This window comes from Brachionichthys hirsutus, chromosome 21, assembly GCF_040956055.1.
Source record: "Brachionichthys hirsutus isolate HB-005 chromosome 21, CSIRO-AGI_Bhir_v1, whole genome shotgun sequence".
Lineage (NCBI taxonomy): Eukaryota > Metazoa > Chordata > Actinopteri > Lophiiformes > Brachionichthyidae > Brachionichthys > Brachionichthys hirsutus.
The window spans coordinates 5079332-5096096 of NC_090917.1; the positions used below are offsets into that span (position 1 = coordinate 5079332).

The 16765-nt window shown below is 41.1% G+C and overlaps 1 protein-coding gene and 1 long non-coding RNA gene across 3 annotated transcripts; one reads left to right on the forward strand and one right to left on the reverse strand.

The window, feature by feature from the left end:
* Positions 1-653: 653 nt before the first annotated feature.
* On the reverse strand, positions 654-2701 carry LOC137910331 (uncharacterized). 2 transcript variants are annotated; one of them, XR_011106049.1, is made up of 4 exons: positions 2561-2684; positions 1698-1886; positions 1430-1602; positions 654-956 (listed from the first exon to the last, which is right to left on the reverse strand). It is a non-coding gene; the product is annotated as an uncharacterized lncRNA (long non-coding RNA). The 2 variants fall into 2 exon arrangements; XR_011106050.1 differs by having other exon boundaries at positions 655-956; positions 2624-2701.
* A 2466-nt stretch (positions 2702-5167) lies between these two features.
* Positions 5168-8453, forward strand: LOC137909988 (heparan sulfate glucosamine 3-O-sulfotransferase 2-like). The gene is made up of 2 exons (XM_068754414.1): positions 5168-5664; positions 7835-8453. Exons 1-2 carry the CDS (start codon positions 5168-5170, stop codon positions 8451-8453), a joined length of 1116 nt encoding a protein of 371 aa, XP_068610515.1.
* The last annotated feature ends 8312 nt before the right edge of the window (positions 8454-16765 follow it).

Sequence of the window (16765 nt, forward strand, 5' to 3'; positions counted from 1 at the left end):
AGTATCTTAGCAACTGCCTCCATCTCCTTGGAGACAAGAACTGACATCATTTCCTGCTTGTGAGAACTCACTTTTGGTTTGTCCATGGTGTGTTTGTGTGCATGAGTGTGAGGGCATTTGTGTGTTAGCATGTTGAGATTTTTCTGCGTTCATATGCAGACATGGGCCTGCAGCATCTGCACTGATACAAAGAGTATGTATTCTAATGTTTCAGCCGGTATAAAGAATGTCATTAGATTCAGTCACAGAGACCATGAAAGTGTTTATTTTACATCATATATGTGGTATGATTTTAAATTATGTCAATTTGTCACAATTCGATTGCCAATTTTGATTTATTTTCATTATTACTTTGAAATGTATTTTTTTAAATCTGTTTTCTAAACATATACAATGGCAAGTTATTGTTGTCTGTCACTTTCTTTTTTTCAAAACCAATATTCCGAATTTGTAACCTGCCGTTTGTCAGCAGTGAACTATTGGTCCTCTGTTCATTGAGAACCAAACAGCCTCGCTGCTATAACGCAGATAAAATGACGTGTTTAGCTGCCATCTAGTGGGCAGTGAGACGAAGTACAGGCAGAAATGTCACTATAACTGTGTATTCTTGTAGGGTTAAAAAGCAAAATCCCAGCTAACATCGGGTAGGATGTCTATTTCTTCAAGACACATTTAAGACATTTCATGAAAAGCACATTTCTCATAACACATACAATTGTTAACATTTTATTTTTAATCAGCTTTATTTTTCATTGATATCATGATCTGTGTTTATCACTCGTCCGCGTAGAACTGGGCCCTTAAATAGTCGATTTGGCTCCTCTTCATTCTCTTCTGTCCAACAAAAAGCATCAGAGGAATCCGTTGTTCTCTGCCTCTCTCTATCCATCAAATTATTTTGGCTTGAGTAGGTTTTTCCTCCAATCATTAAATCTTTTTTTCTTGCTCAGATCCAACTGTGAATAATAATAATAATAACAAGTTATAAATCATACTACTACAAATAAAAGAGTAAAGACATTTATATGATCATTCCTGAGAAGGCAAGTGGGAAATATCTTTCAAATTCTACAAGACTCTATTTTTAAAAATGAATGCATTAAATTCACTGTGAAAATAAGCATAAAGCACACATAAACCTTGCTTTTAAATGACAAATTATCACTTTTGTGATAATAAACATAAAAATAACAGCTTGAGATGGAACTTTGACTACATGCAGCATCAAACAGTACAAAGACATGTCTGCATGATTTACACACAAACATCAGGAAGATCTTCTTTTTACTGCCTGTTCCATTCTAGTTAAGTAAAACAACACAACTTAAAATCTGCTCTTATTTCATGACTCTGAAACTGTCAACCATTCAAAAATGCAGTCACAAAATATCTAGAATAAAATTGAAGCAATAAAAAATGATGCAATTACCTTTTTACAGATCATGTCGATGGCCTTGTTGTTGCGAGAGCATTTTAGAAGTCCTTTCTTCGTGAAGAGACAGTCCACAATCAGGCTGACTCCGTTGTCTTCTCTGTGGCTCGCTATGGCATAGTCTTTATTAAAAGTGTGATACATCGCCACCAAAATAACATTCTGGCATCCTAATCCATTGATGAAGACAGAAAACACAAATTGTAATTTGCATCTAAAATACAAAACAGTATTTATTTGTGCATTTAAACGTCTGTATTTCAACCTTGGATGTTGGATAACGCTTCGCTGGCGTCGGTCTCAAAACGACTGATAATGGGACAGAAGACGACGGTCACATCGCTGTCTTCGGCCGAGGACACCTCATGTGCGCCTTTCCAGGTGAGCGCTTTCATCATGTCCTTATGAGAGTTCAAAGTGTTTCCAGCTACATAGGTGAAAATTTTCATGTCTCCTGAAAACACACAAATACGTATGTTTCATTTATCATAATGTTTGGGGGGGGGGGGGGGCTTTTTCAACAGGTAAAAAAAAAACACACATATTTTAATTTGATCATCACTTCTGACATGTTCCGCTGAAAAGAGCCCAGAATTAGTTCTCACATGCTTCATATCTGTGCTGATGTTTTATGCAGATTTCCACATTCTCAGATTATTATTATTATTTTTAATTATAATTTTGCTCATAAAATGTTCAACAGAGAGGTTTAATAATCCATCACATAACTGGCCCCGTTTCATGGGAGATCTTTTTTTTTTTTTTTCAGGACAGTAACTTTCATTTCTTGAATGCCTGCCTGAAGAATTGGGGAGGTAAAGTTGAAGTTTAGATAAACCGATTAAATTGTAGTTTCCACATTGTAAACAGCTTTTTCAATAATCAACAGTGTGTGCGCCTGTTTCTATTACGTCATACTTCTACTTTGCTTTAAACAGCATTTTCTAATTTATTCACAACCCCAGCTATAGCATTAAATGCTGCTTACACGGCCAGACGAATGACATCATATATAAACAGTAACGTTGCCGTTTAGGCCTCCTTGTAGTATGTAAAATGTCGTGTTTAGCGAATTGAATATTTCCCTCATCCTGAAAAGCAACACGTGATTATTGTTAGATTTCTTACTGGATTTTCGTTCATGATTTTCTGGAGCTGCTTACGAAATATTTCATTAAACACTAAACTCACTCCTAATAGTTGCTCGGTTTTGTTCCGCGTCCTTCCCCAGCGTCCAGGATCTGAGAAGTTCCTTTCACTTTCTCTTTTACCGAATGGAAACGACGCACTTGAGGGTGCGCTACCGCAACTGACCAGAAGGTGTCAGGATTGTGTCGTTATTGAGCAGGACTCGTGAAATCTCGGTGACGTCAAACGTTATGCCGATTAACATCTTGAGGATGAAAACAATTTAAAGTATTTATTGAATTATTGATAGAATACCAGAACTCGGAGGTGTACTCTAAACCCTCTGCTTCCTATATATTAGTCTTCACTGAGAAAGAAAGGTAATGTGTCTAAATATTGTGTTTGTGAGGTTTTATAAAATAAATAAAAAAATACATTATCATCTGCTCTTTATCCCTGTAGTTGTTTGAAAACAATCATAGTTTATTTCACTATATTCATGGTGTTAGCATCCAGCATCTGGATTACCAGACTATGTATTAAAATGCCAGAGGTCAGCGATAAATCAGTTATTTAGCCTCTTGAGAGCTGCATTCATATGACACTGGAAAAATCGGCATTCTGACACCTGAACATCACAGTGATTGCACATTTGTTACTGGAAGAAGCTGTGCAGTGTGTTTTACAGGGGGGGGGGTCAGTATCCACACTTTACTGAGTGGTCTTCAAAAAGGACCAACAGCATCAAATAAATCATATTGAGCAGGAACATCGTTCAAATATTAATTTTGTTTAATTCCAATGTAAATGTTATAGTTTCAGTCTTCTTAATTAATTATTGCTAAATTTGAAATGTTTCCTCAATGTGTGTGGTGCAATAATAATATATTCTATAAATTCAATAGGGATAAAATGATTATTATTTTTGTATCATCATCTTTGATTTAAAAAAAAGGCACAAACAAGCTGCACACTCAGAGGAGATTATAACATTTAATTCCTGAACCCTCACCCTGTAGCTTTGCAGGTCACCCATGCACAAAGTTTGATTTACCCGCCTTCTTCCTGAGGAAAAATCATATTCACTCGAGGGATTGCTGAGTTGGCCTCTCCAACCAGCCCCTATAAATCATTCTTTAATCAGAGGCCTCTGAGATTGGGTGCAGATACTCTTGGGAGCATCCCGGTGACATCTCAACTCCTCCCCAAGCATCTCTGACATCTTCAGAGTGAGTATCCTCCTCTGCTTCCTCCTCTGGCTTGTCTGCATCTGTATCAGTCATCAGCAAACGAAGACAAATGACCCGCTTTGCACACTTTGTTCAAAGGAGACACTTCAACACTTCTTCTGCTGGCAAGTGGAGCGATGCCAAGCAAGTGAATGCAGGTCAGGGTTGGATCATTAATACTGTGGGGAGCTGCAGCTCAACCCTCTGATCGCTGCTCTGCATGGCTGCAGGGTTTACGTGTTACGGGAAAACTCAAGCTCATGATAAGAGCTTCACCTGATCTTGAGACACTGAATCGAGGTACGTCTTTGTGTTAAAACACGGACTTTATTTATTAGAGTGTCTGTAATTTTCTAAAGTTCAAAGCTTAGTTTTGAACCTTTTAAACCGATCCCACCAGGCTTTTTAACATGCTATTCTGGAGCTGTTGATCATATCACATGACCGTCATGAACAGATGGAGTTTGTCCAGCAGTCACTGAGTCAAAAACGTGGCATTCATGAATTTTAAGAACTGAATATTACAGTATTTTTTTAAATTGTTTTCCTAGATTTAGAATGATTTAGTCTCTTTTTCAGAGTGCTTTAATTATTGAGTCTTACTGTCTCAAATGAAGCCGATAATCGCTGACAGCTCCTTAACACTGGACATGAAGGAAAACACACATTTACATTCATTATCCAGAGAGTCACACAAACAGAGAAGCGTAAGTTTGCTGCTTGATACTGTTTAGGAATAGAAACACAATTACTAACTGAACTCTACTTCCCTTCCCTTTGTTTTCTTTATTTTCCTTGTTGCTGTTTTTATGGCTTCTATTGTTACGCGTCTTCTTTATTAATCTTCTGCAGTTTTAATAAACCTCAAGACAGCTTCCTTTGGAAAGAGGCTCTTGTTTTGGGTCATTAAATCGGTGTTCATAAACTACATCCTGCTCATAGCTCGATAAACCAAACTTTAGATTCAATTGTGTCACCATCTAATTTAATTTAATGCTTTATTTTATTTTAAACGCATTAATAATAAATACAGAATCACACATATGCGTGAACTTGTTTTAAAGGCTCTGACGTCACCATTAGGCGGGTTGGCGCTGCCAGGGAACGCGCTGCTGCTCACTATTACGCGATGATGACCGTGGCGAAGGAAGGAAGGAAGGATGTCATTTCCACATCAGTGCGCACGGACTGCGGAGATGGAGCGCACTGAGTTAACGCTCTGAAGTGTTGACGATGAGGCGCTGAAGTTGTTCACTGCTCTGGAGACGATGGATCATTCAAAAACGAATGCGTAAAGGAAGCCAATCGTGAGGACGGAACGTAAACAAACAAAAAAATCAATCGGGGAAAACCATGCACTGTGCGTATCCATGGAGCGATGGCATGCGCGCTCCTCCTCGGCCGACTTCTCCCCTTCTCTCACAGGCTCACAAGAACATCCATCTGTGTGTTCTCCCTTTTCCTTTCATACCTGTGCTACTGTGCGCTATTCCCCGCCTGTGCTCTCATGCAGACCTCAGGTGATCCGCCGCCCAGCTGTCAGACGCGCGCCCTGCAGGCTGATCGGAAATCCCTGCTGTCGTGCGTCCTGCCTTTGAGCGCGGTCGAGCCACCGCGGCTGAAAACCGACCAAAGACATCATGCTCCGGCCGCTCACCGGGAACGACACTTTGCCAGGAACGACACGCCCAGCCTGCCTTTGAGCAATTTCAAGTTTGGGAATAAAAAGTTGCCGAATGCCATCATCGTTGGTGTGAAGAAAGGAGGGACGAGAGCGGTTCTGGAGTTCATTAGGGTTCATCCCGACGTGCGAGCAGCTGGAACTGAGACGCACTTCTTCGACAGGAATTATGACAGAGGGCTGGAGTGGTACAGGTAAGAGCGCGTCGCACCTGCACAGGTGCGCCTTGAAGGAATTACGGATCATCTCGAGCAGGAAATAAAAGTTGAAGCTGAATCAGACCATAGTGCACGTCTGACATTCACATTCGCCACCTATAAAATAAATACAATAAAAATGAATCATAATGATGAATAGAGAAAGCTGAGACAAACGGTGGTATTTATTTATTTCAGATCTGGAAATTAAACCCACTTTACAGACTAAATCTACTTTTCCGGTCGAAAAATTTTGTTTTTCTTTTTTTTCTTTTATTTGCCTACACACGGCTTTAATCTGTACCCTTTTCTTCGGATTATGTTTTGCAGGTATAAACGTCCCGGCGTGATGGTTATTCTGCAATCTCTTTGAATATTGTTCCATTATTATTACAAGAAACTTTAGAGGCCTTAATTTGCTCAGTTTTCAGTCAGAAGAGTGGCTCTCTTTTTTTTTATGTATTGCTCAGCAGTTCATTGGATTTGTCATAAAATCCAAGCTCTGGAGGCAAACAGCGTAAACTGCTCTGTTCTCTCTGCTCTATGCGGCTGGCAGGCTCCTGAGCTGCTCCCTCACATATAGGACAATTTATTCAAACATGAAGAATCCACATCTTTATAGAAACTCCTTAATTGCAGGTTCAGATCAAATATATTCCAATTTAATCAACTATTGGGCACACAAACAGACACCAGTCACACACACACACACACACACACACACACACCTGCATGCAGCCTGCTGGAGGGATGTGTTTCAGCTGTATAATAAAATACGTAGAAACTAAACGCTTCTCTAATTGGCCGTCTTCAGGATGGTGTCAGCCCTTTTATCTCAGAGATGCGATCCAGATCTGAAGCCTCGCCTATTTACTGACTGCCAGCTGCCAAAGCTGTGGAGGAAAGGTCAGATACCAACTCGTGGACTTTAGAGGGCTGCTTTGGAAAACAAACAGTTGCTAACTGTCTTGTAAACTCTCATGTCGAAAGGGCAAACGGATATTTTTGACTTGCTTTTCTTCTCAGTTTGCAGTGTTTTGGTCTACATGCTGTTTGATTATATCAATATAAGAAATGAAAAACAAGATAGATGAAATCAGCAGTCATATTTAGCACATGTTTGAAGTTATGTTGCTAGGCAGAATTAATGGCTACAGAGTAAAGGGTCACTGTGTGAACAGAAGATTCATCTGAGTCCATTCTGATCCTTTCCAGCGGCATCAACTGGGTTTATGGCTGCTGAGATATGGTGCATATTAAAGCTTCTTAAACCAAAAACAAACTCAGTCCTGATTGTGCTGTACGATGTTGTCATCTACTTTCCCTTCTTACGAGTGAGGTAGGACATGCCAACGCACCTTCCCTTAACATTTAAATAATTTAAACTACTCTCATTTAGAAAATAGGAAGAAAAAAAATCCCCATTTATATCACTTAGATCTCTGTAGAAAATATGACACCATGAAAAGCAGTCCAGTGAATACAGTGCTTCTTCAAAGGTCCTTCTCACTGCATCCTAGACTGTGGAAATAGAAGCTCTTGATTGGAGGGTTTGATGGGAAATGGCCACACTCGTGGATGATGGGGTGCAATCATTGTGCAGTGATCAACTAAAGTTGAGTGTCACAGATGAATAAAGAGGAACTCACAGATACATCCTTTCCTGATTGCCTATAAACCAAATGATAATTTGACGAGAGGAGAAAATCATTTCCAGATTCCTTTTTTTTTTGCTGTCTTTTAACTTCAACGTTTTATTCTAGGCCTATACCTGTCCAGTCATTTTTGTCAAAGACAACAATGACCTAAATTCAGAGACCCTGCAGAAGCGACCCAGCAGGGTTTGTTCTGCTATACGGGTTCTGCTTGCATTCACTGTGATTTATTATGCTTGAACTATGTTAGACTAATCCACCCGAGAGCTGTCTGCGGAGAAGTCTCCAGTGACAACAGGCTAGTGTGACTTAGCATCAATCCTCCTCTAATTATTTACAGGAAGAAACTGGGTTCTTCTTCAGCAGTCTTTGCCCTGAATAGAATATCTGATGCAACTTTCCCTCCATCTCTCGGAATATGTTTCCCTTCCTGGTCATTTAAGGAGCTCACAACAGCTGTAAATGAGAAATGTGTGATTCACTCTTACTTTGTGTTTTCATCTGTTACTCAGAGGATTAATGCCCAGGACGCTTGAAAGCCAAATCACGATGGAGAAGACGCCGAGCTACTTTGTGACGAGAGAGACGCCGCACCGGATCAACGCCATGTCCCGAGACGCCAAACTCATCGTGGTGGTGCGTGACCCCGTCACTCGTGCAATATCAGATTACACTCAGACTTTATCAAAAACCCCTGGCCTGCCGAGCTTCGAGGAGCTGGCATTCAGAAACCGCAGCCTGGGCATCGTGGACACATCGTGGAATGCCATTCGGATCGGCCTGTACGGGCTGCACCTGGAAAACTGGCTCCGCTACTTCCCCCTGGCTCAGATCCACTTTGTGAGCGGGGAGCGTCTCATCACGGACCCGGCGGGGGAGCTGGCTCGGGTGCAAGACTTCCTCGGGTTGAAGCGCATCGTCACAGACAAACATTTCTATTTCAACCGCACCAAGGGCTTCCCTTGCCTCAAGAAGCCGGAAAGCAGCGGCTCGCCTCGCTGCCTGGGCAAGTCCAAGGGCAGGACTCACGTGCAGATAGGCCGAGATGTCATTGAGCAGCTGAGAGATTTCTACAGACCTCACAACGTCAGGTTTTATGAAATGGTGGGCCACGATTTCAAGTGGGAGTAGAGGTTTGTGACTTATTCTAAAAGATTTATTTATTCCAGAAACATATTCCAAAAACTCATTTGTCTACAGTACTTTGTCGTAGATGAGACACATATAGCTCAGTATAAAAGTCTCCACACAGGAAACAGCAAAACGCAGTATTATACTCTTTGACGTGACACTCGAGGACGGAGCAGAATCTAAGATGGCACCAGTAAGGATCACCAGCAAGCATCAGCATCAGCATCCCGTTTGTTGCTCCATTTAGCCATCATTTTAGCTGACGGGAGTTCTGTTGCGGGCACCGTGTTATTGCTGACTGGTTTATTTAAATAAATAAATAAAAAGGACAGGATATTTCCAGGAAAAGGGGATTAGTTCATTTTAAAACCTACTTCACTAATCAAGGCAGGGCTTGAAAGCAAGACCTTGGAAAATGTCAGAGAAGTCTTCAGGGAGAGCCGCGTTAAGCTGCAGCACTGTGGGGGCAAATCTGAAATGTAGAGCCATAATGTGAACCTGCTATCACTTCCTGTTGGACAGGGTGGGAAAAAAAATCTCATTCCTTCAGACCTGGATTGAATGTGTCGGTTGTAACCTGCAACATTTCTGAGGGTTTTATAAAAAAATAAATAAATCCATATTTATATTTTTGTTACCACTGCTCTACCCACAATGCTTTTCTGTGATCATTAAAAGCAACAGAAGCACAATACATTTGGGAAATTGACTGGAAACTCTCACTGTATTTTGCATCGATTCTTCTCCAACCTCATGTCTAAACTGAAAATCTGAGCCATGATTGGAATTTGAAGCCCTTAAAAACCTTTGAACGATACTTCTCTTTTCATAGCGGGCTGTGGTTTCACAGGATTAGACCACTAAGAGTTTTTAATCCTTGACGATTTGTTGCAGTCTGTGAGGTTTTCCCGGGTCTTTCCGTGACAGGTGCGAGAGTGGGTGTCGGTGTGAGGAATATCAATCACTTGTCAAAGACAAAGCAGAGAGCCGACACTTGTGGCAGCTCGTCAGATAGATGGAGAATTGTTACAGTAAAGCCCGACCGTCTCAGCGTTGTAAAAAAAAATAACGAGAAATGAGCTGGTGCTTCAGTATATCTTATGATCTGAAGTGATGTGTTGGAAGTGAATTCTGCATTGCATTGTTTTAGCAGTGCCTGAATGACGATGCAATGACAAGATATAAGGCAGGAAGAACTTACCGTTACTTTAATGTAATTCCTGTGTACTTATACAGAGGCTGTACAATTACATTTAGAGCACAGTGCAATTACACTGCATGTACAGAATGCAAACTGTAATAAGCTGTCAAACCATGTACTTAAATATACGGATCATTAAATTATGCGACTTTGCAGTTTTAATTCTAGTTTCTTCCCAATACAAATATACGACCGCCTCAATCCTCCATCTTTTCACCAGCAACAATATATATTTCACACTGGACTGAAGTTTTAAGCCACAGTGGGAATGAGTCACATCTCACAAATGAAAAGTAAGATCCTATAAGATAAGAAAACACACAGACAGTTCATTGAGAGTGTGAGGGTTCACTGGAACGCAGCAGAGTCTGACTCAGCATTTTAATGTGCAGCGTTTGATATTGCGCTTAGTAGACGTCCGAGCATTGAACTTGGAGACTCTCTTCTGTTGTTTTTTAACAAATACTAGACTCATTAATGATGATTTCATTGCCGGCAGAATGTGGGACACGCTGATCCGCTCTGTTATCTACATACCTCAGAAGTCGAGTACTTTTATCATGCGGAATTCTACTTCATCTAAAGTCCAATTGGAATGCTCGTGTAACAGATCCTTTGAAGGTTTCCTGGTGTTTGGCACCGAAGCTACAGATGGCTGAACTCAAGAAGCACTCATACCTGTTCTTATTTTCACTCAGCCGTGCGTTCAGGCGACAGCTTCTCCTCATTTGCTTCATCGTTTGCAAATACTCGCAGCGCATTGTTAAAAGTGAAATCCTCAAAGATTCTCCTCTCTCTCAGACCGTCTCTCAGCCCAGACGTCTGCCTTTTTTCTTTTCTTTCCCCCCCCATCTCCTTACAGCTTCTTTCTCTTCCCTGTTCTAACATTCATTAAGCTCATGCGACCTCCGAGTGGTGGTGCTGCGGCACCACCCCTTCTTGTCATCATGCTTGCCAGCAGCTCATTCCGGTGGCTAACAGAGAGCTCACAGGTGAGCGTCTTCCCAGTCGTCACCGTGAACGACGACTCTCTATATGCTACACGTGGGTCCTAATTAGGCCTGAGGGCTGCAGAGGAGCAACGCCCTAGAACGAGCATCAGCCAGAGTCTGATTAGACCTTTGCGAGTGAACGGCTCTCCAGAGAAGGCTTGCAGGTCAAAACTCTCTCTCTCTCTCTTCTCTCTGTCTCTTTCTTGCACGCACGCACACACACGGCTTCCTTTTCAAATAGAAATCCCCCCTGGAAGCAGCCCATGCAAATCTTAAAATCCTTTTCACTGGAGAACTATTATATGACCTATTTGCGCTTAAGCAAATGAGGTGCTTGTTATTCTTAATGAGTATTTGTATAAACTTGGTCTGGTTGTCAAACATTATGACTAAATGAACCACTACCCAAGGATGCATGATTATCTCTAATGTATGCATAGTTTGTATTACATTTTTAAACAAAGCATTGTCTCCATATAATATAGAATTCACAGTTTGATTTGATATTGATTCATGCTTAAAGCAGCAGCATTATGTTTTGTTTTTATTTCTGATGGAATGAATGTCAAAATAAAAAGGCCCAACTTGCTCTAAACATCTAAAGCACTAATGAAACAACTAAATAATCCCAGCGTATTGGTTGAAAACTGACTTAAAATGTTTAAATGTCACAGCTTGCACGTTCGTGTGATGTGCAAATCTCTGCCGGTTAATGCAGCTTCAAACATTCCTGCATTGGAATTTTAATGAGCGTAAACTTCAGATGGAAACATGTGAAAATATCTTTTTTTAAAGGACTCCTTCTCTGAAATATTGCTTCCTACTTTAACACGCACGATTGTAAAGAATGCAAAATCCTTCTCTAACGCATGCTTCAACGAAAGTTAATTTCACATGCGTGTACTTGAAAAGCTGCGCTGAATCCAAATGGCATCTATGAACAGAGCAATCCTCGTCCCTTTCTCAGGGTGTTCACCTGAGATTGAAGTAGGGCCCCCTGTTATATAGTAAGTGAGACAGCAGCTGACGCCGCAGAGGCAGAGCCTCGGCAGTGCACTTCATTCAGTCCTAACGCTTCAGAATAGTTTAACTTCTGCAGCCGACAGGATGTCCCAGTGGTCAAAATCTCCAGTGGCTTCGGAGCCAAATTAAAATGAAGTGCTGACAACTGTGCCACAGTCTCAACTACGTAACGATACATGTTCTGGACCTTTTTGCAGACCGGTGTTGAAACTGCGGTCTGCAGGGATGGCATTTAATAAGCATGTGCATGTGCATGTGCTCTGTTAAGCTTTAGGAGGAGAAGAAAAAGGTGTGGCAGTGAAAAGTACTTCTAAATGTTGGAGAGGAAAGTTTCAAACAAGCAAGGGCATATTAGTCACTCGTGGTGAAAAGTGGCACACGTTTTTTTTTTTGCTATTTTGCATCAGATCTTTGCGTCAATGTTACAAATATCAGTGTTATTTATGACTCCGCGCTGCTCCCCAGCTGAGCATGAGAGGAAGATGGCAAAGACGGGGGATTTTGTTGGGCACAAGCCTTTTCAAGATTTAGATGTGTGAAATTCTGCAAAGCCCTCCAAATTAGAACGAGTTGTTCGGCGCCATCTCCTCGCTGTTGTTGCCATTTGTCAGACGAGCGAGACTCGAAAACTGATTCGACTGGAGAAGTAGTCAGACCTCAGCATCTCTCTCACCAGGAGATGTGTTCTAATTAGAGCGTGTGCCACGTGTCTCACTGCGAGAGAATAACAAGCCTCATCCCAAGGCTGCCTCCGGATGAACCTCGCATCGCCAGGAAACCAAAACACATCTGATGCATCAGCAACCCCTGGATGCCGGACCGCACCTGAATCGACAGGAGGCGTTTGTGATGAGGGTTTACGTTGTTCTCCAATCAGAATATCATACCATGTTGAATGAACGCAGGTCGGTAGTGGCAGTAATTGCTTTCTGCCAAATGATTAATGAACACGTCATCAAAACCTTTAGCAAAAAAAGGAAACTAATGTCTGTATCGGGCAGCCATTTCTACGGTGGCGTCACACAACTGAGCAAGGTGTGTGTTTTTATGTCCACGTGGACCAATCTCTTAAAAGCGATGCAAACTGATGGCGGATGATTATCAAAGGTCTGCTATTCAGGGAGCAAAATAATCCTGTATAAACCCGCTCCAGTGAGCAAGGCTATTCTAAACGGCACTGCTCATAAAAGCGAAACAGGGCAGACTCACTGTGTGGAATAGACTCATTAAATGTTGCATTTTAAAGGACATTTTGTTGGCAAAGCTTCTAAGAATTGGCAAAAAAAAAAAAAGATTTATGTTGCTTTTATTGCAGTGTATGTCATTTATTAACCCTGAAATCACCTGTGCTTTCAAATACTGAGCTTCATTGATTATTAATGTGCATATGCTTATTTTAACCTCATTAAGGCAATAAAAAGAATAGTGTTTAGTTCTTCAATAACCATGCAGTGCTTTCCATCACTTAGATTAAAATTATACTCTATCAGACAGTAAATTCTTTGTTATGCCCGTAAACATCGCTACACACACACACACACACACACACACACACACACACACAGTGGAGGATAGTCCAACCTCCCCAGGCGGCTTGTCTCAGATTGGATGTCAGATGCTGGAGACAGCTGCACTCATCACAGCTTTTATGAATACATTAGCTTTTATGTTCATCCAAACACTGATTTATCTTCCTCAGAAAATCAAAGAGGACAGACATTCACTCACCAGTCCTCTGGAAAATTGGAAATTTCAAAAAAAATGGTGTGCTGTGTGTAAGACAAATATCTGCAGCCAAAATAACTGCAAATCTTTCAGCTGGCAGGTAATTCAAGCCTAATCTTTGACAGAGTGAGTTTTTTTTTTTTTAGAAGAGATGCCTTATGAAATATCAAAGTGTGTTATTTGCTTCCACGAAACTACAACATCAAAGACTTTACCCCGCTCCCAAAAGAACCCAAGAATCCTCAAGGTTTTTTTTTTTTTTACCCGTGCAGTCATGCCTGTCTTCCATCTCATCTCCATCTCGTTGCTCTAAAGGCAAACCCCTCTAATGATGCAAGATTCTAGATGAACAGACTGCTGCCAGCAAAATGAGAGGAGGAAAAAAAAAATACATTTTAGGTGATGATTGACATCCTTGCATCTTTTATTATTCCTGTTATGTTCTTCCAGACACTCTGATGCCAGAAACTGTGGCCTCACACTTTGGCTCATGCAGCAATGTGTCAAAATGTGTGTGTTCCTCTGCCTGCCAACCAGCTGGCTGGGAGGAACATAATCAAACCTCTCAATCACTCCTCGCACAGCCAGTGGTGTAGGACGAGTGTCAGAGGAAGCAAGGCACATTATCGCTGGCTATATGTTCCTCTCTGATTCTTGGCACATTGCTCTGCGGCCTCCGGATGAGTCCCTCTGTGCTGCCAAAGCTTTTGGGAATTTCAGCGACAAGCGTCTGCGCACCGTGGAGCAGAAATTAACTCACAATGTGTGGGAGAAATGTGGCTGCTTACAGGTTCATGGTTGATGTATATACTGCCTATGATTATATACAGTGCATTATATTAGGATTACGGGTTCTTATTCAATTAAAAAAACCTTAATATTCACAAATGACTATTTTGCAATCCGGTTGAGGATTAATTATGACTGTTTGTGTCGCCTCTGCCTCACAGTCAAGAACGCATTCTCCTTGGGTGGCAAACTTGTTTTCAAGATACTTCTCACTGCTCTGGAATTATGTAATCCAACCATGAACGCCCCCCCCCCTGACACATCATGTATATTGCATTGACTAAAAAGCAGCTCTCCGAATACACTCAAGGCTCACTAGATTTTTCATCGGCAATTAAAAGAATGCATTGCTGGACTCAAGAGAAGAGAAATAATTGACACGTTCACTCCTGAAACAAGTGAATAATTAAATTTGTTGTCTTTTTTGTTTTTGGAGGAGAGAAATAAAGACTCACATCAAGAAGGCATTAAGACGTGTGTAGGTTGTTGCATGGCACGATGTTCAAATTCTCTTTAAATGAATATTTGAAGGTTTTACCAAGAGAATAAAAGCTAAGATGATGAAAGAAATCAGGATGTTCCAACAGACTATTTAACAGGTGAGATTTTCTTAAGGACTTTTTTTGCACAGCAAGTTGATGGGAGGCTCATTTTGTTTCCTTTTATGGTACCTAAAGCTGATTGATAACAACAAGATGAACCACAGCTACTGAAATACAAACAAGCAAACAGAAACAAAGCTCAGATTACTTGCATTCAAAACATCCGCTGAAGATGGTTTTAAACAAATAAAAGATTAGATGAGACAGTTAGAACTATGAAAAAGAGTAGTACTGCATATATACTCTTAGAATATCTCTTCATCCATTTCCTATGACCGCTCGCCCTTTGCGGAGCCGCTGGGGGGCTGGAACCAATCCCAGATGACATTGGGTGAGAGGAAGAGTACATCCTGGTTCAGATCCCTAGTTCATCTCTGGGCCAGGACAAAGAGAGAGCGCCTCAAACCTCACATTCACACCGCCAAAGCCAAAGCTAAAGCTAAATGCAAGAAAAAAACACTGCATTGAAGGAAATCATCTGATCTTTTATGTGACAAATACAACGTAAGTTGGTTTCAGCAGGTTAAAATAGAATAAACAACAGATCATCAAGCTCTTGTTGCAGGATAAAAGATTTATATTCTTTGAATGAAGAATATATTTATTAGATAGAATGTTAGAGTACAAGTACAGTCACACAGTAGCATGTATTACAGTACAAATACAGTCAAACATCCTGTCTAAGAGGAGCATTTCAAAAAAGCCCTTGCGGTCTTGTTTCCATTGAAAGTCCTTGGTACAGAATCATTTGCAGTACTGCAGGCTTAACGTTAACAACTGTTGCTTGAAGTTCGGTTTTGTTCAACGTGCTTCTTCCTCTTAGCTTTTTGAGATAACAGGATGAGATGAAGTGTTCACTCTCTTTGCTGCAAAGATTCTTGTTTTAATCAACCTCTCAAAGATAGTTGTTTGCCCAATATAAGGCAGTGGTCGTAGCAGACAAATCCAAGCTGTGGCAACAAATCCCCCGACTGCACGGAATTGTGCAAAGACGTGTTATATACGTTATATCTTCTCTCAAAAACCATTAGATTGATTTTTATTTGAAGTAAATTATCAATTGCATCTGAACAGATGACATGCTTTCAACTTGCTCAAAGAAAAGACAATAAACGCTTCCTTGAAGGGTCGTTTTTGAAGCTGAAACGCTTCACAGTGCTTTCTGATCTATAAATACCAACACATCTGATTTGAGGGGTGCTCAGCTCAGCTGCTGTTGCCTGCTTTCCTAACTTCTCTGCTTGTCTGCTGGATTCACAGCGTTGTGTGTGTTTCCTTTCAGGCTTTTTAATGTCTCTCTCTTCTTTGTTCACAGACACTATGAAAGGTCTGTAGACAGGAAACAAAGCGCTATCAAGCAGTGGACACAATATCCCAAACAAGAGTACATTTGAAGAGTTCTGTTACTTTTAGTACCCTCAAAATGTTCAAGCAATATAGGATATGGTAACGGGTTTCCATCTGTCTTCCCTGTTCCTGGTTGTTTTTGTTGATATATTTGCACCCCCCCCCCCCCCCCCCCCGGCAACTATCCGACCAAATACGTGATCGCAATAATTACATTTTTTTAAAGTGCTCGCCCCGGTCGGCTGCCAGCTTTGCCCGTGCCCAAAACTGCTACTGCATGTTGGAGTAGCGACCACGCCCTCATTTAAATACGCAAATCATATTTAAATGACCCCTGCACCCGAGCTTCCCTTGTCTGAGACCCCTGATCTGTAAAGGTCTCTGCCTGTAGTAGATTTCTCTGCACTGAAGTATAGACGGTGGTCAGACAGGTCCATTAGATTGTCTTTCTACAAGGCATCAAGTGCATTAATATAATACAAGTAAAACATGTAAATTAATTCAGCACCCATGATGCATTCAGGAGTAAATCTGCATGCTACAGTTCTGTTCTGTGTTAAAGCCAGATAAAAGTTATCCACTGAGCTCTTACTAATGGTTCTCTTGGAACTGATACAATTGGTAACTGATTAT

Excerpts from the sequence above, each read along its gene's own strand:
- LOC137909988 (XM_068754414.1), top strand. The coding sequence starts at position 5,168 with ATGGCATGCGCGCTCCTCCTCGGCCGACTTCTCCCCTTCTCTCACAGG. Across the intron at positions 5,665-7,834 it reads AGAGGGCTGGAGTGGTACAG|AGGATTAATGCCCAGGACGC; the intron begins GTAAGAGCGCGT and ends TCTGTTACTCAG.